Source organism: Tachyglossus aculeatus, chromosome 26 (genome assembly GCF_015852505.1).
Source record: "Tachyglossus aculeatus isolate mTacAcu1 chromosome 26, mTacAcu1.pri, whole genome shotgun sequence".
NCBI lineage: Eukaryota > Metazoa > Chordata > Mammalia > Monotremata > Tachyglossidae > Tachyglossus > Tachyglossus aculeatus.
The window spans coordinates 15,044,277-15,069,605 of record NC_052091.1 but is presented as its reverse complement, the minus strand read 5'-3'; the positions used below and the strand labels follow the sequence as shown (position 1 = coordinate 15,069,605).

Here is a 25,329-nt window from a genome sequence, read left to right as displayed (position 1 = left end):
TCCTCTAGTGCTAACCTTCTCACTGTGCATCGATCTGGCCTGTATCACCCTCCCTCCTCAAATCTGACAGACAATTGCCCTCCCCACCTTCAAAGCCTTATTGAAAGCACATCTCCTCTAAAGAGGCCTTCCCCGACTAACCCACTCCCTTCTGCATTGCCCCGACTTGCTCCCTTTACTCCTCATCCCGCTCCCAGACCCACGGCACTTATATACATATCTGTCATTTTATTTTATTTATTCGTATTGATGTCTGTCTCCCCTCCACAGACTGTAAACTCACTGTGGGCAGGGGATGTGACTGTTTATTGTTGTAATGTACTCTCCCAAGCGCTTAGCACAGTGCTCTGTACACAGTAAGTGCTCAATAAATATGATTGAATGAATGAATGAATTGAATGAATGAAGAAATGGATTTCTGGATCCAGGTATCCTCCACTCTCAGGCCAGGCACTTGACCAGATCTCGGGGCTCAGAGGGAAGGAGGAGGTTGAACCTGAACAAAATGGGGACGGCTACCCATTGGTCCTCATCCCTGGGGAAAGCAGAGAAAAAGGGGAAAATGGCCACGCAAGGAGTAGGCTCCCTGTTCTTCGCATCCCTCTCCAAACTGGCCCCTGACAATTCCTCCAGGAAGCCTTCCCTGATTGCCCCCCACCACAACTCACCAATCCACTGGGTCAATCCACACCTCCTCTTCAACCCACTCTGGCCATTACTGCATCGAGGGGCTCATGTTCATGCTTGATGGGGTGTTGGATCATGAGCTCCTTCAGGATAGGGCCCCCTGATTCTATTTTTGCCCCAGGTCTGAGAAGTGGCCCTGTCTCAGCCAACTGCAAAAGCGTCTCCACGGAGAACCTTGAGGCCACCAGGCACGTAGTAAGTGCTCAACAATACCAATATCTATGCCTCCAGGGGAAATAAGGCCGAGGAGGGGCGAAAGAAATCAGGCATTGTGGAGGAATAAGGAGACTAAAGTCAGAGTGGATATCCCCACTGCACGGGGTGGGTCCTTTCCAAGTTCCTGGGGGCTCCCTGCCATGGGGCAGGGGAAGCAGCGTGGCTCAGTGGAAAGAACCCGGGCTTTGGAGTCAGAGTTCATGGGTTCGAATCCCGGCTCCGCCAATTGTCAACTGTGTGACTTTGGGCAAGTCACTTAGCTTCTCTGTGCCTGTTACCTCATCTGTAAAATGGGGATGAAGACTGGGAGCCCCCCGTGGGGCAACCTGATCACCTTGTAACCTCCCCAGCACTTAGAACAGTGCTTTGCACATAGTAAGTGCTTAATAAATGCCATTATTATGGGGCAAAGTTGGGACGTGGAAGGGTGCGGGAAGGGACGGGGAGCATGTGGGCCAGTAAAGATGCTAAAAAGCCAATCTATCTGCATGGTGCAGGGAAATCAGGATATTCTTGGCCCTGAGCACAGCTTGGCTGTACTGAGATAGCAGAACATTTTGAAGCCCCTTTGTCAGAGGATGGATGAGCGGGTTGGGGGCAGCAGATTGTAAGGCGTGGGGCTGGAGGGATGGTATTATAAGCTCCCTATAGTCAGAGATCCTATCTTCTACCTCGCTTGTACTTATCCAAGCACTTAGTACAGTGCTTTGCGCATAGTAGAGAAGTAGCATGGCCTAGTGGATACAGAACAGGCCTGGGATTCAGAAGGAGCTGGGTTCTAATCCCGGCTCTGCCACTTGTCTGCTGTGTGACCCTGGGCAAGTCGCTTATCTTGTCTGGGCTTCAGTTATCTCACCTGTAAAATGGGGATTAAGATTGGGAGTCCTGTGAGGGAGAGGAACTGTGCCAACCCAATTACTTTATATCTACTCCAGCGCTCAGTTCAGTGATGGGCACATAATAAGCACTTAACAAATACCACAATTATTATTATTATAGGAGGGTCTCAATAAATGCCACTGTTTGAGTGATTGGGGTCGTGGCTTCCTCTAGCCTCAAGGACTAGTCTGAGCTCTCATATCAATCAATTTGAAGGTATATCTCTTCCAGGAGGCCTTCCCTTCTTCTCCCACTCCCTTCTGCGTCCCTTTGTATTTGATGTGCACCCACTCAGCCCCACGGCACTTATGTACCTGTCTGTAATTTTTTTTATATATTAATAGCCCTCCCCAGCTAGACTGTAATCTCACTGTGGGTAGGGAATGTGTCTGCCAACTCTGTTATCATGTACTCTCCCAAGCGCTCAGCACAGTGCTCTGCACATGACATCCTCTTGCCGGGAAATCTCTCCCCCTTCATATCTGGCACAGCACTGCTCTCCTCACCTGCAAAGTCCTTCTAAAATCATATGTCCTTCAGGAAGCTTTTCCCGATTAAACTCTCTTATCTCCAACCTATTCCCCACCTATGGCCACCATCCCAGGATTTCCGCATCACCCAAGAACTTGGCTATTCACCCCACCATCCCTTCATCCCATGTAGCACTTATGTGCACATCTTTGAACTAGGACGCTCCCCCTACCTCGTTGATTTTATCAGTCAATCAGTCAATTAATGGTATTAATGGAGTGCTTACTGCATGCAGAGCACTGGACTGAGCTCTTGGGAGAGTATAATACAGCACAGTTGGTAGACATGTTCCCTGCCCATACCAAGTATATTCTCTCCCTCACTCTGATTCCTAGGAGACCCTGGTTCTAGTCCCTATCTCAGCTCTGTCACTGGCCTGCTGGGTGATCTTCGGCAAATCACTGAACCTCTCTGTGTCTCAACCCCTTACTCACCTTCCGTCTTAGACTGTGAGCCCTGTGGGACACAGTCTGGGCCTGATTTGATCACTTTGTATCTACCCCAGAGCTTAGTCTGTAAGAAGGGCTTAATACATACCACACTAATAGTATTATTATTATTTTTGAAAACTGGCACTCTGTTGTGGTCATTTTGGCCATAAATGGGTCTTTCGAATAAAAACTTTTGGCATGCATGTGCCACTGTCCTGCACTCCTGCCCGTCTGTCCACCTTCATCGTGCTCTGTGCCCCGGCGGGGAACGTAACTGGTCAGGACCAGAAAATACAAGTAGCCTCGTGCCAACCATTAGGACTCTCAGCTCCTACAAACGGGTTCTCACTATTTTATTACTGCGGCATTTGCTCAGCACGTACTGTGTGCCAAGCAATGTTCTAAGTGCTGGGCTAGATCCGAGCTAACCTACTCAGACATAGTCCCTGTCCCACATGGGATTCATAGTCTAAATAGGAGGGAGCACTGGGATTGAATTACTATCTTACAGATGAGAAAACAGGCAGAGAGATGTCTTGAAGGCAAGAGGAATTGCGAGACTGCAGAGAGGGAGAGAGATCAGGGCTAGAGGTGTAGGTTCAATCAGGGACAGTGATCCTGCAGGTGAGAGCAATTTCTCCTGCTTCTCCACCCTTCCCCTCCTCTGCACCAGGCTGCCTGGAGCTGGAGGAGCAATGAAGCTGAGGTGGAGACAGGTGTGATGAGGGGTAAGCGAGTCAGTTGGTGGGTATAAAGGCCCCAGGGGAAGGGGCAGTATGGATGGTTGGCCTGTAGCAGCGAGGCAGACAACGACATGGGGCTCCAGGGCCGACTGCAGGCCGTTCTTCTCTTCTGGGTGGTATGGCAGGGGTGCCGTGTTGACCCCCATGGGTTCCCTGAAAGCCCCTTCCCTTGGGCTCAGCGGGATTTGGGGCAGACCCCACCACCGGCCGTGGCTGTGCGCTGTGAGGAGACTCTGCTGGTGGTGACCGTGCAGAGGGACCTGTTCGGGACCGGACGGCTGGTCCGGGCTGAGGACGTGACGCTGGGCCTGGCTGCCTGTCCCCCTATGGACTCTGACCCCATGGATACCACTGTCACCTTTGAGATTGGGCTCCATGAGTGTGGCACAGAGCTGCAGGTGAGGCTGAGACCAGGGCCTGGTGGAGGAAATGTACTTGCGTAGTCTCCTTCCTACTGCATGCCTCCCTTAGTGGGGAAACAAGCTGAGAGCCTACCTGGATACAACTCAGCAGCCGTTGGCTGCCCTGCTCTGGAAGGGAGAGAATCTGGAGACCGGCTTACTGAGAAGTTGATAGCAATCAATCAATCAATCAATCGTATTTATTGAGTGCTTACTGTGTGCAGAGCACTGTACTAAGTACTTGGGAAGTACAAGTTGGCAACATATAGAGACAGTCCCTACCCAACAGTGGACTCACAGTCTAAAAGGGGGAGACAGAACAAAACCAAACATACTAACAAAATAAAATAAATAGAATAGATATGTACAAGTAAAATAAATAAATAACAGACTTGAAGGGTGAAGTCCTTGACCTTACAGTGATCCTACTGTGACCAGTTTGACTCAAAAGGGTGGGCACTTGGTTAGTTGATCCCAGAGGCTGTACAGTCACTGGGTATTCTGTCCAGAACAACGGGTCCTTTATCTCCCCTGTGGGCTTCTTCATGAGGGTTAGTGTAGTCTTCCAACCTGCTGTGGGGGAAACTAACACTTCCTAAAGGAGGCAGCTATAGTGGCTGTCTTCCTGAGAGCCTTTTTTTTTTTTTTTAATGGTACTCATGTTTACTATGTGCCATGTACTGTATTAATCAACTAGTACTAAGATTAGTACTAATATACTAATCAGGATGGACACAGTCCATGTCCCATGAGGAGCTACTGGGAAATATCCCTTAGGGATGCTGAGTTGGGAGCAAGTAGCAGAGGTAAGTCAACTCTCTCTAAAAGCTCTCACCTGAGCATGATTCAAGACACTCTCCTTGGCCTCTTCCAGATGACAGCGGATTCCCTAATCTACAGAACCATCCTCTACTACACCCCAAGCCCAGCCCAGAACCCCCTTATAATGAGGACCAACCCAGTGTCCATCCCCATCGAGTGCCGCTACCCCAGGTGAGTGACTGCCCCAAGCCCAGGGGGCCTGGCCCACCCTGCCCCAGGATCCAGCTCAGCCCCTGCCTTTTTTCCCCCTCCTCCCCCCAGGAAGGACAATGTGAGCATCAGAGCCATCCGGCCCACCTGGATTCCCTTCCGCTCCACAATATGGGCGGAGGAGAGGTTGGGCTTCTCCCTGCGCCTCATGGCTGGTAAGTGGGTGGTCCTGGGGAAGGGAGGAAGAGGAGACCACGGGCCATGTTCTGATCATGGAGTGGGTGGGTATATTCCAGATGACTGGAGCATGGAGAGGAGATCCCTGTCCTTCCAGCTGGGGGAAATCCTCCACATCCAAGCTGATGTCCAGACCGGCCACCATGTGCCACTCAGGCTCTTTATTGACCACTGTGTAGCCACCTCAACACCAGACAAGGCTTCCACCCCTCAATACAGGATCATTGACTTCAACGGGTAAGGGCCGCAGTCCCTGGGAGAGGGGTTGAGTGAGAAACTGGAGCCAGCTGGCCTGACCCTGGTCCCCGTTTCCAGGTGCCTGGTGGACGGGAGATGGGATGAGGTCTCCTCGGCATTCCTCTCCCCCAGACTTCAACAGGACACCCTGCGCTTCACGGTGGATGTGTTCCGCTTTGCCGGAGAGCTGGGGAACCAGGTGAGTCTCTTTTCTCAGTCTAGGCCAGACTCGGTAGTCCTGGGTAGTTCGAACCTCTCTCTCCCTCTAGATCTTCATCACCTGCCACCTGAAAGTGACCGCTACTGCCCAGACCCCCGATGCCCTGAACAAAGCCTGTTCCTATGACCGAGCAGCTGATGGGTGAGTTCCTAGGATGACCCGGCTGAGGAGTGGGGGGTCACAACTGCCCTGGGGGTGACTGTTCCCCTTTTTGTTCCAGCTGGACTCCAGTGGAGGGCCCCAGTACCATCTGCAGCTGCTGTGAGACAGGGAACTGCAAACTCATCCGACAGGACAGGAAACTTGGCCCCAAAGGCAGGAAGTCAGGAAGGCACCAGAGACATGTGACTTCTCCTGGTAAGCACTCAGAAGTTGTGGAAGCTCTATGGAGCCCTAAGGCAGAAGGTTACCCATCCCTAGTTTCTCTCCCTCTCTCTCTCTCTCTCTCTCTCTTCCCCGGCCTACAGAAGCGGACATCCTGCTGGGCCCCTTGCACTGGCCTGAGAAGAACATAGCAAAACCAGTGATCACCACTCAAACCTCTAAAGGTACCAAGGGCACCAGCTGGACCTACCCAATCCCTGGCTCTAGCCCTAATTGTTCCCTTTCTCTCCTCTCCTCAGGACCAACAGAGCTGGGGCTGGTGGTGGCTACCATGGTGGCTGCGGCCTGCAGCGGGGGCCTCCTCCTTCTCCTTCTCCTCCTCAATCACAAGGGGCAAAGCAGCATTGTTCCTGCTTTCCCTGACAGCACTTCTCCTCCTTCCGTGTAAAAGAACAATAAAGTAGCTCAAAAAATCAGTATCAGTCATCATTATGGCTTAGGAGTTGGGGCTAATATGTTCTTCCTCTAGTATCTAACTGCTGATAGGGTAGCAAGGTCTCATTCTGATCTCATTTTCTTACTTATTCCAATGACCAAGTTAAATTGGCAAGCTGCTAAAGACAGCATGGAGGGAGTATCAACACCAGAAGTCCAAGCCTGCTTCTTGTTGAGCACTTAGTAGATGCCCAAATACTACATTAAGCATAGGGGATACAGCACAGGCCTGGGACTCAGAAGGACCTAGGTTCTAATCCTGGCTCTGCCACTTGTCTGCTGTTACTTTGGGCAAATCACTTCACTTTGCTTCAGCTATCTCACCTGTAAAATGTAGATCAAGATTTTGAGTCCCATGTGGGACATGGGCTGTGTCCAACCTGACTAGCTTGTGTGTGTGTGTGTATATACAGCAGTGTTTAATAGAATCTGACATAGTAAGCACTTAACAAATACCATGAGAAGCAGTGTGGCTCAGTGGAAAGAGCCCAGGCTTTGGAGGCAGAGGTCAGAGGTTCTAATCCCAGCTATGCCACTTGTCAGCTGTGTGACTTTGGGCAAGTCATTTCACTTCTCTGTGCCTCAGTTGCCTCATCTGTAAAATGGGGATGAAGAGTGTGAGCCCTCTGTGGGACAACCTGTTCACCTCATAATCTCCCCAGTGCTTAGAACAGTGCTTTGCACATAGTAAGCTCTTAATAAATGCTATTATTATTATTACCATACAAGATCATCTGGTCCCACGTGGGGCTCACAAGGAAAGAACAGGTATTGAATCTCTATTTTACAGATGAGGGAACTGAGGCACTGAAAAAAAAAACGAAGCAACTTCCCAGGTAAATGGTGGAGCCAGGTTTAGAGCCCAGGTCTCGACCCCCAGGCCCATGCTCTTTCCCCTAGGCCGTGCTCCTTAACACCACTTTACCTTCACCATTTAGAGAATCCTCCTTTCTTCTCTATCCAATCTCAACTACTACATCAGTCTCCTCACTAACCTCCCTCTCTGCAGTCTATCTATCACTTTGCAGGCCCGATCGCTTTTCTAGAATATCACTGTGCACACTCTTCCACTGGCTGCTAAAGCAAACTTTAAATCACTCAATCAACTCTTCTTCCTCATCCCTTCACTCCTTTCCCCCACTTTGGTCTACTGCCAATCTACCCACTATGTCTCACTTCCATCATCAACCCCTTCCTCACATCCTCCCTCTCCTTATCTGGCAGACCTGTTCAGGACCTCTAACCTGATTAATCTCATAATTATGAAATTTTAAGCATTTATTATGGACAAGGTACTTCACTATGGCATGTGAGTCCCAGCCTCCTCCAACACTTTAGTACTCACAGGTATTCCCCACGACACAATGCCTATGTCTAAACTGTGTTTCTCCAACCAGTAATTTACTTATCTACTTTACTTTGCCCAAGAGAAGTGGTGTGACCTAAGGGATAGAGGACAAGTCTGGGAGTGAGAAAGAACTGGATTCTAATCCTAGCTCTGCCACATGTCTGCTGTGACCCTGGACAAGTCACTTAACTTCTCTGGGCCTTAGTTACCTAATCTGTAAAATGGAGATTAAGACCCAGCCCCATGTGGGACATGGATTTTGTCTAACCTGAGTACCAGGTATCTACCCCGGCACTTAGTACAGTGCCCAGCACAGAGTAAGTGCATAGAAAATACCCTAGAAATTTCTGTTGCAGTGTATTATCTTTTAGACTGTGAGCCCACTGTTGGGTAGGGACTGTCTCCATATGTTGCCAACTTGTACTTCCCAAGCGCTTAGTACAGTGCTCTGCACACAGTAAGCGCTCAATAAATACGATTGATTGATTATTATCCCAAGCATTTAGTGCCATACTTACAGTACGGCCTCAATAAATATCACTGATTTGAAAGGTAGAGTACAGTGTATTATCCCAAGCACTTAGGGCTGTACTTGCATTATGGCCTCACTAAATAGCACTGATTTGAAAAGTAGAGTAAGGTTTTTTGGCTGTTGTGTTGTGCGGTGCGAGAAGAGGGTACAGAGGGAGAGGCAGGAGAATACACTATCCTCTCCTGTTGCTGTAACTGCTCATGTTGTGGGACTCAAATATTGGGCTCGTGGTGGACTAAATGGGCTAGCCCTGGGAGCCACCAGTTCCACTGGCAGGGTAGAGGGTATTCTCAGACCCTTCCTGGGGCTGGAGGGGCAGATTCATTCATTCATTCAATCGTATTGAGCGCTTACTGTGTGCAGAGCACTGGACTAAGCACTTGGGAAGTACAAGTTGGCAACATCTAGAGACGGTCAATCAGTCAATCAATCGTATTTATTGAGCGCTTACTGTCATACCTCCTTCCCTTCCCCACAGCACTTTATGTATATATGTTAGTACATATTTATTACTCTATTTATTTTACTTGTGCGTATCTATTCTATTTATTTTATTTTGTTAATATGTTTGGTTTTGTTCTCTGTCTTCCCCTTCTAGACTGTGAGCCCACTGTTGGGTAGGGACTGTCTCTATGTGTTGCCAACTTGTACTTCCCAAGCGCTTAGTCCAGTGCTCTGCACACAGTAAGCGCTCAATAAATACGATTGATTGATTGCAGAGCACTGTACTAAGTTCTTGGGAAGTACAAGTTGGCAACATATAGAGATGGTCGATCGATCAATCGTATTTATTGAGCGCTTACTGTGTGCAGAGCACTGGACTAAGTGCTTGGGAAGTACAAGTTGGCAACACATAGAGACAGTCCCTACCCAACAGTGGGCTCACAGTCTAGAAGGGGAAGACAGAGAACAAAACCAAACATATTAACAAAATAAAATAAATAGAATAGATATGTACAAGTAAAATAGAGTAATAAATTTGTACAAGCATATATACATATATACAGGTGCTGTGGGGAAGGGAAGGAGGTATGACAGTAAGCGCTCAATAAATACGATTGATTGATTGACCGTCTCTAGATGTTGCCAACTTGTACTTCCCAAGCGCTTAGTACAGTGCTCTGCACACAGTAAGCGCTCAATAAATACGATTGATTGATTGACCGTCTCTATATGTTGCCAACTTGTAGTTCCCAAGCGCTTAGTACAGTGCTCTGCACACAGTAAGCACTCAATAAATACGATTGATTGATTGATTGACCGTCTCTAGATATTGCCAACTTGTACTTCCCAAGAGCTTAGTACAGTGCTCTGCACACAGTAACTGCTCAATAAATATGACTGATTGATTGATTGATTGATTGAAGGTCTCTAGATGTTGCCAACTTGTACTTCCCAAGCGCTTAGTCCAGTGCTCTGCACACAGTAAGCGCTCAATAAATACGATTGATTGATTAATTGATTGACAATCTCTAGATGTTGCCAACTTGTACTTCCCAAGTGCTTAGTCCAGTGCTCTGCACACAGGAAGCGCTCAATAAATACGATTGATTGATTAATTGACTGAACGTCTCTATATGTTGCCAACTTGTACTTCCCTAAGCGCTTAGTCCAGTGCTCTGCACACAGTAAGCGCTCAATAAATACGATGGGATGAATGAATGATTGAATGAATGAATGAATGAACATTAGGGAGGGCCGGTGGGTTTCCCTGGCGACGGGACGCCTCGCGGCCGGGGGAGGAGGAAGAGAGGCGATTGGTCGGCGGGCCCGGTCACGTGCCCGGGGGAGGGCGGGTCACGTGTCAGGGGAGGGTCGCCGTGGGAGGAGGAAGAGAGGCGATTGGTCGGCGGGCCAGATCACGTGCCCAGGGAGGGTGGGACATGTGCCGGGGAAGGGCGGGTCACGTGTCAGGGGGCCGGGTCACGTGCCGGGCCCCGCCGTTCCACGGAGCGGCCTGGTCGTTGGCGCAGGCGCAGTCGGCCGGGCACCATGGTGAGGTCACCCCGGGGTCAGTAAGTGGGGAGGGGATGCTGGGGGGAGGCTTCAATGGTCGGGTCCAATATAATAATATTGTATTATTATACAATACATATGATAATATATATTATTATAATATAATAATGATGGCATTATTAACCACTTACTTAGCCCCTTCCTTCCTCTCCCCCTCATCCCCCCATCTTACCTCCTTCCCTTCCCCACAGCACCTGTATCTATGTATAGATGTTTGTACATATTTATTACTCTATTTATGTATTTTACTTGTACATATCCATTCTATTTATTTTATTTTGTTAGTATGTTTGGTTTTGTTCTCCGTCTCCCCCTTTTAGACTGTGAGCCCACTGTTGGGTAGGGCCTGTCTCTAGATGTTGCCAACTTGGACTTCCCAAGCGCTGAGTACAGTGCTCTGCGCACAGTAAGCGCTCAATAAATACGATTGATTGATTGATTGGCTGTCTCTAGATGTTGCCAACTTGTACTTCCCAAGCGCTTAGTACAGTGCTCTGCGCATAGTAAGCGCTCAATAAATACGATTGATGATGATGATGATGATGATTGATTAAGCACTTACTATGTGCGAAGCACTGAGCCTGATTGATTCATTACTATGTGCGAAGCGCTGAGCCCACTGGTGGGTAGGGACCGTCTCTAGATGTTGCCAACTTGTACTTCCCAAGCGCATAGTACGGTGCCCTGCACACAGTAAGCGCTCAATAAATACGATTGAATGAATGAATGGGGAGGTTACAAAGTGATCAGGGATTACAAAGTGCCCCGATGTGCTTCTAAGCACCCCAGCGCTTAGTACAGTGCCCGGCGCGTCGTAAGCGCTGAACCAATACCCTGATTCAGTCTTAGGGGTCTGCTTTGTTAAGCACTTACTGTGCACTAAGCTTTGGCTTAAATTCATTTCTTTCAATTGTATTTACTGAGCGATTACTGTGTGCAGAGCACTGTACTAAGCGCTTGAAGAGTACAATTCAGCAACAGAGACAATCCCTACCCAACAACGGGCTCACAGTCTAGAAAGCTTGGTTAAAGCCAATCGTATTTATTGAGCGCTTATTGTGTGCAGAGCACTGTACTAAGCGCTTCGGTGCAGGCCGCTTAACGGCGTGCCCTTCTAACCCCAGTAATAATAATGGTGGTATTTGTTCATTCAGCCGTATTTATTGAGCGCTTACTGTGTGCAGAGCACTGTACTAAGCGCTTGGGAAGTACAAGTCAGCCTGCTGTTGGGTAGGGACCGTCTCTATATGTTGCCAACTTGTATGTTAGCCCGCTGTTGGGTAGGGACCATCTCTATATGTTGCCAACTTGTACTTCCCAAGCGCTTAGTACAGTGCTCTGCACACAGTAAGCGCCCAATAAATACGGTTGAATGAATGAATGAAAGTTGGCAACATATAGAGACGGTCCCTATCCAACAACGGGCTAAGCGCTTACTGTGTGCCAAGCACTGTTCTAAGCGCGGGAGGGGATACAAGGTGATCAGGGTTGTCCCACGTGGGTCTCACAGTCTTAATACCCATTTTACAGATGAGGTAACTGAGGCCCAGAGAAGATAAGTGTATATATGTATATATGTTTGTATGTATTTGTTACTCTATTTATTTTACTTGTACATATCTATTCTATTTATTTTATTTTGTTAATATGTTTGGTTTTGTTCTCTGTCTCCCCCTTCTAGACTGTGAGCCCACTGGTGGGTAGGGACTGTCTCTATATGTTGCCAACTTGTACTTCCCAAGCACTTAGTACAGTGCTCTGCACACAGTAAGCGCTCAATAAATACGATTGATTGATTGATGTGACTTGCCCACACAGCTGACAAGTGGTGGAGTCAGGATTCGAACCCATGACCTCTGACTCCCAAACCCAGGCTCTTTCTACTGAGCCACGCTGCTTCTCTAATCCCTCCTGCTGCAACCTCGGCCTGTGCCTTCTGGTTCTGTAGCCGGCTGGTCACTATTCATTCATTCAGTTATATTGAGCGCTTACCGTGTGCAGGGCACTGTATTAAGCGCTTGGGAAGTACAAGTCGGAAACAGCCCGGGCTTGGGGGTCAGAGGGCGTGGGTTCTAATCCCGCCTCCGCCCCTTGTCAGCTGTGTGACTTTGGGCAAGTCACTTCACTTCTCTGGGCCTTAGTTCCCTCATCTGTGAAATGGGGATGAAGCCTGTGAGCCCCACGTGGGACAACCCGATTACCTTATATCCCCACCCCCCCACCCCCACCCAGCACGTAGAACAGTGCTTGGCATATAGTAGGTGCTTAACAAATGCCATCATCATTATTATTATTATTATTATTATTATTATTATCTGGGCCTCAGTGACCTCATCTGGAAAATTGGGATGAAGCCTGTGAGCCCCACGTGGGACAACCTGATTACCTTATATCCCCCCACCCAGCGCGTAGAACAGTGCTTGGCATATAGTAAGCGCTTAACAAATGCCATCATTATGATTATTATTATTATTCTCTGGGCCTCAGTGACCTCATCTGGAAAATTGGGATGAAGCCCGTGAGCCCCATGCGGGACAACCTGATCACCTTGTAACCTCCCCAGTGCTTAGAACAGTGCTTGGCACATAGCAAATGCTTAATAAATGCCATTATTATTATTACTACTACTAATAATAATAAAATAAGAGCTCAACAAATACCATTATTATTAAAGTAAGCGCTCAGCAAATACCATCATCATTATTATTATTATGCCATTATTATTATTATTAAAGTAAGCACTCAACAAATACCATTATTATTAAAGTAAGCGCTCAGCAAATACCATCATCATTATTATACCATTATTATTATTATTAAAGTAAGCACTCAACAAATACCATTATTATTAAAGTAAGTGCTCAACAAATACCATCATCATTATTATTATTATACCATTATTATTATTATTAAAGTAAGCACTCAACAAATACCATTATTATTAAAGTAAGAGCTCAACAAATACCATCATCATTATTATTATTATACCATTATTATTATTATTAAAGCAAGCACTCAACAAATACCATTATTATTAAAGTAAGAGCTCAACAAATACCATCATCATCATTATTATTATTATACCATTATTACTATTATTAAAGTAAGAGCTCAACAAATACCATCATTATTATTACTATCATCCACCAGGCTGGAGGGGTTACTGAGTCTCCCCCGCCCCAACGCCCTCATCCTCGAGGCTGACCATCCCTGAACCCACAACTTCTCTTCGTCTCTTTCTTCCCCCGGCAGAGGTTCCGGTTCTGCGGAGACTTGGACTGTCCCGACTGGGTCCTGGCGGAGATCAGCACTTTGGCGAAGATCGTTGAGTCCCTTGGGTTTTCATTCAATCAGTCACTCGTTCAATCCTATTTATTAAGCGCCTGCCGTGTGCAGAGCACTGTACCAGGCGCCTGGAAAGTACCGTTCAGCAATAGAGGCGATCCCTGCCCACACCGGCCTTACAGTCTAGAAGCGGGGGAGATGGACATTAAAACAAGTGAACAGGCATCACTATAAATAAATGGAATTATAGATATTTACAGAAGGGCTGTGGGGCAGGGGGGTGGTGTAGAGCAAAGGGATTGAGTCGAGGTGATGCAGGGGAGAGAGGGAGCTGAAGGAAAGGGGACCCTGGGTGAAACTGGGAGGGTAAGGACACAGAAGGGGTTTGCGACTGTACATATTTATTACTCTATTTATTTTACTTGTACATATCTATTCTATTTATTTTATTTTGTTAGTATGTTTGATTTTGCTCTCTGTCTCCCCCTTTTAGACTGTGAGCCCACTGTTGGGTAGGGACTGTCTATATGTTGCCAATTTGTACTTCCCAAGCGCTTAGTACAGTGCTCTGCACATAGTAAGCGCTCAATAAATACGATTGATGATGATGATGATGATGATGACTGCCCTTGCCTGGTTTGGGGCCTTGGGGAGGGACTTTGGGTGGCATCTGACCGTGTTTCCGTTGGCATCTTCTCTTCCAGTCCTCCGTGAAACTGAAGCTGATCTGCACGCAGGTGCTGAAGGATTTGCTGGGGCAGGGGATTGACGTAAGTGGAAGGTTTTTCTCTCCAATCAATCAATCAATCAATCATATTTATTGAGCACTTACTGTGTGCAGAGCACTGGACTAAACGCTTGGGAAGTCCAAGTTGGCAACATATAGAGACGGTCCCTACCCAGCAGTGGGCTCACAGTCTGAAAGGGGGAGACAGAGAACAAAACCAAACATACTAACAAAATAAAATAAATAGAATAGATATGTAACAAAATAAAATAAATAGAATAGATATTCTATTTATAATGTAATAGATAATAGAATAGATATAGATAGATACCTTCCCCTGGGTCTCCAATCTCTCTCCCTCCCCTTCCTGGATGTAGAGGGGCGCAAACCCAGCTAGCTAAGATAATAATAATGGCATCTAGACTGTGAGCCCGCTGTTGGGTAGGATCGTCTCTAGATGTTGCCAACTTGTACTTCCCAAGCGCTTAGTACAGTGCTCTGCACACAGCAAGCGCTCAATAAATACAATTGAATGAATGAATGAATTTAATAGACGCTTACTATGTGCAAAGCACTGTTCTAAGCGCTGGAGAGGTTACAAGGTGATCAGGTTGTCCCACGGGGGGCTCACAGTCTTAATCTCCATTTTACAGATGAGGTCACTGAGGCAACAGAGAAGTTAAAGGGACTTGTCCAAAGTCACACAGCTGACAATTGGCAGAGCTGGGATTTGAACCCATGACCTCTGACTCCAAAGCCCGGGCTCTTTCCACTGTGCCACGCTGCTTCTCTAAGATCATCATTATTTATTGAGCGTTTGCTATGTGCTTAGCACTGTACTGTGCCTGTTGTTATGTTGTACTCTCCCAAGCACTTGGTACTGTGCTTTTCACACAGTAGACGCTCAATAAATACGATTGATTAAATCAATCAATCGTATTTATTGAGCGCTTACTGTGTGCAGAGCACTGTGCTAAGCACTTGGGAAGTCCAAGTTGGCAACATATAGAGACAGTCCCTACCCAACAGTGGGCTCACAGTCTAGAAGGGGGAGAAAGAGAACAAAACCAAACATATTAACAAAAGAAAATAAATAGAATAGATATGTACAAGTAAAATAAATAGAGTAATAAATATGTACAAACATATACACATATATACAGGTGCTGTGGGGAGGGGAAGGAGGTAAGGCTGGGGGGATGAAGGGGAAGGAGAGGCGTACAATGCAACAGAGTTGGAGGACAAGTGCCACGGCAAGATGAGCTCTCAGTCTGGAGAGGCATGCCTGGCACCTCCCACCACACCCACCATCATCATCATCATTATCAATCGTATTTATTGCCAGACCCCAGGATTTGTCTCCAAATGGGATTTGACCCCGAGCCGCTAATCCCCTCCCCAGATTCCCTGAAGCAGCCTGGGACCCTCCTGGAGAAAAGAGGATTGGGAAAGATAACTGAAGTTATTAGCTGGGGATAATAATAATACAAATTATGGTACTTCTAAGGCGCTTACTATGTGCCAAGTCCCTGTCTCACAGGGGGCTTCTAGTTTAAGAAGGGAGAACAGCTACTGAATCCCCATTTGGTAGATGAGGACCCTGAGGCACAGAGGATAATAATAATAATGATGATGGCATTTATTAAGCACTTACTATGTGCAAAGCACTGTTCTAAGCACTGGGGAGGTTACAAGGTGATGAGGTTGTCCCACGGGGGGCTCACAGTCTTAATCCCCATTTGACAGATGAGGGAACTGAGGCCCAGAGAAGGTAAGTGACTTGCCCAAAGCCACACAGCTGACAATTGGCGGAGCCAGTGTTTGAACCGTTGACCTCTGACTCCAAAGCCCAGGCTCTTTCCACTGAGCCACGCTGCTTCTCAGAGAAGTGAAGTGACTTGTCCAAGGTCACCCAGCAGGCAAGGGGCGGGTCCTCCAACGCCCAGGCTCCTTCCACTAGTCCATGCTGCTTCCCAGTTCCTGAAGCCCAGGAACTGAGGCGGCTAAGTTGGAGCATATGGAAGCGCTTACTGTGCCTCAGTTTCCTCATCTACCAAATGGGGATTCAGTAGCTGTTCTCCCTTCGTAAACTAGAAGCCCCCCGTGAGGTATGGGCAAGGCATGATTTATTCTCTTTCTCTTGCAGTATGAGAAAGTCCTGAAGCTGACAGCAGACGCCAAGTTTGGTGAGTGCACGTCTTTTCGGAAAAGCACTCCCCAAGGTGGAGGGGGTCCGGGAGAGGGAAATCATTTAACATCTGCCGCGTCGGCGTCCTCCTTGGCAACCAGACTCCGAGGTGGACGCCCCAGCTGTGGTCTGAGGCCCCCCAGTCCTTCAGCCAGCCCTGGTTTGACCCTGACTCCGGACAATCTCCCCCGCTCCAGAGTCTGGAGATGTGAAGGCTACCGTGGCCGTCCTGAGCTTCATCCTGTCCAGCGCCGCCAAGCACAATGTGGACGGCGAGTCTCTGTCCAGCGAGCTGCAGCAGCTGGGGCTGCCCAAAGGTCCGGGGGGGCGGAAGCGTTATGGGTTGGAAAGGTTGGGGGAGAGGCGACTGGGTGTCCCGGGTGGACCCGACTCGGTGAAAACACAAGGCAGGCCGGCGCAGACTGAGGTAGGAGGGACTTGGGCCCAAGTGTTGTGGGCTTTCATGGGCCAGAAGGGTGTCATAACCCACAGGTAGTTACTCTGCAAGTTCATTCAGTCATATTTATTGAGAGCCCGTTGTGTGCAAAGCACTGTACTAAGCCCTTGGAAGAGCACAATATAACAACAGACGCACTCTGCAAGTTGCTGGGATACTCAGAGATGCATTGTTTACACACAATCCCACTGCTCAAAATGATGATGATGGCATTTATTAAGCGCTTACTATGTGCAAAGCACTGCTCTAAGCACTGGGGAAGTTACAAGGTGATCAGATTGTCCCACGCGGGGCTCACAGTCAACCCCCATTTTACAGATGAGGTAACTGAGGCGCAGAGAAGTTAAGTGATTTGCCCAAAGTCACACAGCTGATAACTGGCGGAGCTGGGATTTGAACCCATTACCTCTGACTCCAAAGCCCATGCTGTTTCCACTGAGCCACGCTGCTTCTCTAGCCACGCTGCTTCTCTAGGGTCCTGCCCTAGAGAAATAGGGTCCTGCTCCCTCAGATCTGGACCCCGCAGTCCCCAGACTTAATTTGAGGTGGATCCCAGGCCAGAAATCCGCTGCCAAGACCAGACACGGTGACGGAGTCTGGGATTCCCCACTGGCGTCTCTCCCCAGACCCCTCCCGCCCCACTCCCGCTTTCCCCAAAACCCAGGGTGACCGACGCTGGTGTCCGAACCTGACGCTCCCGCCGACGTGCGGAGTAGTCTTGAGCGAGTCGTTTCCCTGACCTGTGTCCCCATCCGTGAAATGGGCCTCTGCAACTTCGGGGGCCCGGTGTTTCTCCCTCGGGGATGGTGCTCTTCCAGCTCCAGGGTTGGAGTCCGTTTGCCTAACTCTGCCATCGGCCCCTTAGAGCACGCCACGGCTTTATGTCGGAGTTATGAAGAGAAGCAAAGCCCCTTACAGGACAGCCTGCGGGCCTGCAGCCTGAGATGTAAGTCCACCCCCGAGGGCCGGGAGGGGAGAGAAGCTTGGGTCTGGGTAACCTCAGTTGAGGAGGCCTTGGGAGAACCTCTCCGCCTCCACCCCCAAGTGACCACCCCTGTGGGAGACGGGAGACTTCCCCCGGGGGCCGCCTATTTTGGGGGCCGGGGGCCGTGCAAGCTTCTGTTCCCCCGCAGTGAACCGCCTGGAGGGTGTGGGCTGGCGAGTGGACTACACACTCAGTTCCAGTGTGCTCCGCCACGTCGACGAGCCCCTGGTTCATCTGCGACTGGATGTGCGGGGCGGAGGGCAAGGCGGGCCAGAGCCCATCGCCCTAACCGTGTCGGCGGACAAATTCCGAGTGCTCTTAACAGGTGAGGGGACCGGGAGCCCCCGCTCATCATCGTCATCGGTATTTATCGCGTGGTAACTGCGCGCAGAGCTTGAGAGCGTTCGGTACAACGGAGCTGTTGGACCGTGTCCCCTGATGGAGCTTACAGTCTAGAGTGTCCCCACCCACCTGTGGTTTCCCCACACTCGGTGGCACTCCATGCCTGACCTTCAACCCCCCCGGCCCCCTCACTTTCAGAACTGAAGCAGGCCCAGGCCCTGATGAACTCGCTCAGCTGAGGGACCTGGAAGCCGCGGGCTGTGACGGTACAAGGAATACGTCTGTGATCCGAGTCCTCGCCACGAGGGTGGTGCCTGTCGGCTTGGCGGTTCCTCCCCTTCCCAGGGTCCTGATCCCACTTCCTCCACAGTTCCCCTCTTCTCACACTTTGGGATGGAGGGGAAGACCCCCTCAAGACCTGCTCACCCTCCTTGTCTAGAATTCCTCATCTCTGCCTCCCTTCTCCCCTTGCAAGATTCCAGTTACCTCTCCCCCTTCCCTGAGCCAAATTCCGTTTTCCCTCCTCCTCCCCTGGGGTCCAGCTCAGCCCCCGGGACCTTATGAATGGCAGTTCTGGCCTCTGCGTGCCTTTCCCATCCGCACCGGTTGCTATCTGTATTTTGTGTATTTTCTCAGAAGCCAAACAAATAAAGTGGGTCAAAGGGAGAGAAAAGTACTGATGGCTTCGTGGGCAGGTGTGCGGCATGCGTTTCCAGGTGACTGTGTGAGAGTCTTGGTTTCCGGCCCCCTTTAGACCAGCGGTATTTAATAATAATAATAATGATGGTATTTATTAAATGCTTATTATGTGCCAAGCACTGTTCTGAGAGGCGGGGGGGAAACAAGGTAATCAGGTTGTCCCACTTGGGGCTCACAGTCTTAATCCCCATTTTACACATGAGGGAACTGAGGCTCAGAGAAGTTAAGTGACTTACCCAAAGTCACACAGCTGACAACCTCAACCGTCAACCTGTCTCACTGTTCAGGGAACAGGGCTTCTGGGTCATTTGAAAGTACTCATGAAGTGTCCCTACTTTTGGAGGGAGAAAAGAGACTGTCCATGTTTGACCTCCCCCCACCTCCCTCAAATAGTTTTTCTTTTAAAGTCAGACAGGCTTAATGTGGCCCTCTTCAGTTTTCTTGATGTTTGCAGGCTAAGGAGTGGGCGTAAGGTAGCCTGAGTGGAAGGCTCGGTTAGATTAAGTACCCCCAGGGAAGGAACTATAGTTTTTCCAGGCTTGTGTTGCTTCTGTTCTGACATTTTCGTGCTTCAGAATCACCTGGGGATACTCAATAAATTGAAATTTAATTTTCCAAGCAGCAACACCAGTGTGCACATCCCAGCGCTTAGAACAGTGCTTTGCACATAGTAAGCGCTTAATAATAATAATAATAATGATGATGGTATTTGTTAGGCACTTACTATGTGCAAAGCACTGTTCTAAGTGCTGGGGAGGTTACAAGGTGATCAGGTTGTCCCGTGGGGGGCTCACAGTTTTCATCCCCATTTTACAGATGAGGGAACTGAGGCCCAGAGAAGTGAAGTGACTTGCCCAAAGTCACACAGCTGACAGTTGGCAGAGCTGGGATTTGAACCCATGACCTCTGACTCCAAAGCCTGTGCTCTATAAATGCCATCATCATTATTATTATTATTATTATTATAATTATCCGAGAGCCCGGGGGAAGTAAGAATTTCAGTTAAATCCAGAACTGGCCTTTGGTTCCCCGATGCTCTCGGTCAGTGGATGGAAAATCAGTAGGTTTCTGGGACGGGTGGGAAAGACTAGGGTACACTTTGGGGAGATGAGAAATTCCATGTGCAGAAATTACGCGATTTAATATTCAGAAATTCTTATAAGCTCTATCTGAAACACTCTATTGTTTGTATTCCTTCATACCATAAAAACCAAAGAGCTGCAGGGGGAGAAATTACGCGATTTAATATTCAGAAATTCTTATAAGCTATATCTGAAACACTATTGTTTGTATTCCTTTGTACCGTAAAAACTAAACAGCTGCAGAGGGAGGTTAAAAATATACACACACACAACACACATGCATATTGTTGCTGCTTGTGTTTCCTGTGCAGACACTCTTGGCCTTGGAGTCAAGTGCATGGCCAGCCAAGCCTGCCACTCTCTGCTGATTTACTTACTTGCCCAAACGAGCTGCTGTACCATCTGTGGTGCTTGTGGGGAAGGGGTTCTGCTCCTGTGATCGCCCACCTCACTCCAACAACTCCCAACTGGTCTACTGCCTCATGGCAGCTGGAGAGTGTGATGTTATGTCAGCCTCAGGAGACAGGAGCAGACTCAGTGGAGAAGAGGCAGGTAAAGGGAATGGAAAGAAGGAACAATTGTGGTATTTAAGTGCTCAGTATGTATCAAGCACGTGTCAGAGGTCATGGGTTCAAATCCCAGCTCCGCCAACTGTCGGCTGTGTGACTTTTGGCCAGTCACTTCACTTCTCCGGGCCTCAGTTTCCTCATCTGTAAAATGGGGATGAAGCCTGTGAGCCCCCCCCCCCCCCCCCCCCGTGGGACAACCTGATTACCTTGTATCCCCCAGCGCTTAGAACAGTGCTTTGCACATAATAAGCGCTTAATAAATGCCATTATTATTGCGCTTAGAACAGTGCTTTGCACATAGTAAGCGCTTAATAAATGCCATTATTATTATTGTGCTTAGAACAGTGCTTTGCACATAGTAAGCGCTTAACAAATGCCATTATTATTATTATTATTATTGCGCTTAGAACAGTGCTTTGCACATAGTAAGCCCTTAATAAATGCCATTATTATTATTGCGCTTAGAACAGTGCCTTGCACATAGCAAGTGCTTAATAAATGCCATTATTATTGCGCTTAGAACAGTGCTTTGCATAGCAAGCGCTTAATACATGCCATTATTATTATTATTCCGCTTAGAACAGTGCTTTGCACATAGTAAGCGCTTAATAAATGCCAATATTATTATTATTGTGCTTAGAACAGTGCTTTGCACACAGTAAGCGCTTAATAAATGCCATTATTATTATTATTGCGCTTAGACTAGTGCTTTGCACATAGTAAGCACTTAAATGCCATTATTATTATTGCGCTTAGAACAGTGCTTTGCACATAGTAAGCGCTTAATAAATGCCATTATTATTATTATTGTGCTTAGAACAGTGCTTTGCACATAGTAAGCGCTTAACAAAGGCCATTATTATTATTATTGCGCTTAGAACAGTGATTTGCACATAGTAAGCTTTTAATAAATGCCAATATTATTATTGCGCTTAAAACAGTGATTTGAACATAGTAAGCGCTTAACGAAGGCCATTATTATTATTATTGCGCTTAAAACAGTGCTTTGCACATAGTAAGCGCTTAAATGCCATTATTATTGCGCTTAGAACAGTGCTTTGCACATAGTAAGCGTTTAATAAATGCCATTATTATTGCGCTTAGAACATAGTAAGCGCTTAATAAATGCCATCATTATTAGTATTATCACCTCCCTCCCACTCTTAGGCCGCCCGTTATAGGCCGGCCGCCCCCAGGCGCGCCTGCGCGCGGCCCCCCATGACGTCACGGCCGCTCCCTGAGCCAATCGGGGGTGCCGGGGCCGGTGAGGAACTACAACTCCCAGCAGGCCTTGGGGCCGAGCCGGCCCTCAGCCCCCCCCACCGGAAGTCCTACTTTTTAGGACTGCCAGCCGGAGCGCGAGCGGAGTGCAGGTACTGCGCATGCCCGGAGGGAAGGAGGGAGGAAGGGAGGGAGAGGGACAATAGCCTAATAGTGATGACGGTATTTCTTAAGCGCTTACTATGTGCCAAGCGCTGGGGGAGATGCTAGGGAAGCATTGTGGCTCAGTGGAAAAGAGCCCGGGCTTTGGAGTCAGAAGTCACGGGTTCAAATCCCGGCTCTGCCACTTAGCTGGGCGACTGGGGGCAAGTCGCTTCACCTTTCTGGGCCTCAGTTCCCTCATCTGTGAAATGGGGATGAAGACTGGGAGCCCCCCCCCCCTCCCCCGTGGGACAACCTGATCACCTTGTAACCATCCCCCAGCGCTATATAATAATAATAATGATGATGATGACGATGGCATTTGTTAAGCGCTTACTATGTGTAAAATGGGGATTAAGACTGTGAGCCCCATGTGGGGCAACCTGATCACCTTGTAACCATCCCCCAGCGCTATATAATAATGATAATAATAATAATAATAATAATAATGGCATTTGTTAAGCGCTTACTATGTGTAAAATGGGGATTAAGACTGTGAGCCCCATGTGGGACAACCGGATCACCTTGTAACCTCTCCAGCGCTTAGAACAGTGCTTTGCACATAGTAAGCGCTTAATAAATGCTATAAAAAAAGCACTGTTCTAAGTGCTGGGGAGGTTACAAGGTGATCCGGTTGTCCCACGGGGGGCTCACAGTCCTTTCATTCAATCGTATTTATAGAGCGCTTACTGTGTGCAGAGCACTGTACTAAGCGCTTACTAAGTCTTCATCCCCATTTTACAGATGAGGGAACTGAGGCCCAGAGAAGTGAAGTGACTTGCCTAGGGTCACACAGCTGACAGTTGGCGGAGCCGGAGTTTGAACCCATGATCTCTGACTCCAAAGCCCGGGCTCCTTTCCACTGAGCCACGCTGCTTCTCTAGGTATACATGGTTGTACATATTTATTACTCTATTTTATTTGTACATATTTATTCTATTCTATTTATTTTATTTTGTTAATATGTTTTGTGGTGTTGTCTGTCTCCCCCTTCTAGACTGAGCCCGCTGTTGGGTAGGGACCGTCTCTATATGTTGCCAACTTGGACTTCCCAAGCGCTTAGTACAGTGCTCCGCACACAGTAAGCGCTCAATAAATACGATTGAATGAATGAATGAACTGTGCTTTGCACATAGTAAGCGCTTAATAAATGCCATCATTATTTATTATTATTATTACTAGAGAAGCAGCGTGGCTAAATGGAAAATAGCCCGGGCTTTGGAGTCAGAGGCCACGGGTTCAAATTCCGGCTCTGCCACTTGTCAGTTGTGTGACTTCGAGCAAGTCGTTTCACTTCTCTGGGCCTCAGTTCCCTCATCTGTAAAATGGGGATTAAGACTGTGGGACAACCTGATCACCTTGTCACCTCCCCAGCGCTTAGAACAGTGCTTTGCACATAGTAAGCGCTTAATAAATGCCATTATTATTACTATTATAAGGTGATGAGGTTGTCCTACGGGGGGCTCACAGTCTTCCTCCCCATTTTGCAGATGAGGGAACTGTGGCCCAGAGAAGTGAAGTGACTTGCCCAAAGTCACCCAGCTGACATGTGAGGGAGTGGGGATTAGAATCCATGATCTCTCACTCCCAAATTTGGGATTTTACCACTAAACCCCTAGTGATAAGCTTCAAGACTGAGCCCATCGTTGGGTAGGGACCGTCTCTATATGTTGCCGACTTCATTCAATCATATTTATTGAGCGCCTACTGTGTGCGGAGCACTGGACTAAGCGCTTGGGAAGTCCAAGTTGGCAACATCTAGAGACGGCCCCTACCCAATGCCGGGCTCACAGTCTGGAAGGGGGAGACAGACAACAAAACAAAACATATTAACAAAATAAAATAGAATAGTAAATATGTCCAAGTAAAATAAATAGAGTAATAAATCTGTACAAACATATATACAGGTGCTGTAGGGGAGGGGAAGGAGGCTATCCCCCAGTGCTTAGAACAGTGCTTTGCACATAGTAAGCGCTTAACAAATGCCATTATTATTATTATTATTATTATAAGTCTGGGAAGGCCTCCTGGAGTTGTACTCCCCAAGCGCTTAGTCCAGTGCTGTGCACACAGTAAGCGCTCAATAAATACGATTGAATTGACTAAGCCACGCTGCTTCTCTCTCTCTATAAAGTGTAGTGGATAAAGCACAGGCCTGGGAGAATCAGAAGGTCATGGGTTCTAATTCCGCCTCGGCCACTTTGCCTGCTGTGTGACCATGGGCCTTTATTTTCCTGGGCCTCACTTTCCTCATCTGTAAAATGGGGATTGAAACTGTGAGCCCCACAAGGGACGGGGACTGTGTCCAACTCGATCTGCTTGTATCCACTCCAGTGCTTACTATTCATTCATTCGACCGTATTTACTGAGCGCTTGCCGTGTGCAGAGCACTGTACTAAGCGCTTGGGAAGTACAGGCTGGCAACATAGAGAGACGGTCCCTACCCAACAACGGGCTCACAGTCTAGAAGGGGGAGACAGACAGCAAGACAAAATATATTAACAAAATAAAATAAATAGAATAGTAAATATGAACAAGTAAAATAAAGTAAAATAAAATAAAATAAAAATAAAATAAAAAATAAAGTAAAATAAAAAATAAAGTGAAATAAAATAAAAAAAAATAATGTGAAATAAAATAAAAATAAAATAAAATAAAAAATAATGGGAAATAAAATAAAAATAAAATAAAAAATAAAGTGAAATAAAAAAAATAAAATAAAAAATAAAGTGAAATAAAATAAAAATAAAATAAAATAAAAAATAAAGTGAAATAAAATAAAAATAAAATAAAATAAAAAATAAAGTGAAATAAAATAAAAATAAAATAAAAAATAAAATAAAATAAAAAATAAAGTGAAATAAAATAAAAATAAAATAAAATAAAAAATAAAGTGAAATAAAATAAAAATAAAATAAAATAAAAAATAAAGTGGAATAAATAAAATAAAATAAAATAAAAAATAGTGAAATAAAATAAAAATAAAATAAAATAAAAAATAAAGTAAAATAAAAGAAAAATAAAATAAAATAAAAAATAAAGTAAAATAAAATAAAAATAAAATAAAATAAAAAATAAAGTGAAATAAAATAAAACAAGTAAAATAAAGTGTGTCAAGTGTCGTCATCAGAATAAATAGAAGTAAAGCTAGATGCACATCACTGACAAAATAGTAAATATGTACAAGTAAAATAAATAGAGTATTAAATCTGTACAAATATATATATACAGGTGCTGTGGGGAGGGGAAGGAGGTAGGGCAGGGAGGATGGGATGGGGGAGAAGAAAAAGGGGGCTCAGTCTGG

General features: G+C 47.0%; 2 protein-coding genes across 2 annotated transcripts; both read left to right on the top strand.

Annotated features, from left to right (window-relative positions):
- The first annotated feature begins 3,558 nt into the window (after positions 1 to 3,558).
- Positions 3,559 to 6,338, top strand: LOC119946005 (zona pellucida sperm-binding protein 3-like). The gene is made up of 8 exons (XM_038767357.1): positions 3,559 to 3,885; positions 4,763 to 4,881; positions 4,972 to 5,075; positions 5,157 to 5,334; positions 5,413 to 5,533; positions 5,604 to 5,695; positions 5,775 to 5,911; positions 6,022 to 6,338. The coding sequence occupies exons 1-8, from the start codon at positions 3,559 to 3,561 to the stop codon at positions 6,324 to 6,326; spliced, it is 1,383 nt and encodes a 460-aa protein (XP_038623285.1). The 3' UTR covers positions 6,327 to 6,338.
- Positions 6,339 to 10,209: 3,871 nt separating this feature from the next.
- Positions 10,210 to 18,926, top strand: COMMD4 (COMM domain containing 4). Its single transcript, XM_038767210.1, has 8 exons — positions 10,210 to 10,248; positions 13,522 to 13,593; positions 14,259 to 14,324; positions 16,428 to 16,467; positions 16,667 to 16,786; positions 17,792 to 17,872; positions 18,060 to 18,236; positions 18,452 to 18,926. The coding sequence occupies exons 1-8, from the start codon at positions 10,246 to 10,248 to the stop codon at positions 18,490 to 18,492; spliced, it is 600 nt and encodes a 199-aa protein (XP_038623138.1). The 5' UTR covers positions 10,210 to 10,245; the 3' UTR covers positions 18,493 to 18,926.
- Positions 18,927 to 25,329: the final 6,403 nt, after the last annotated feature.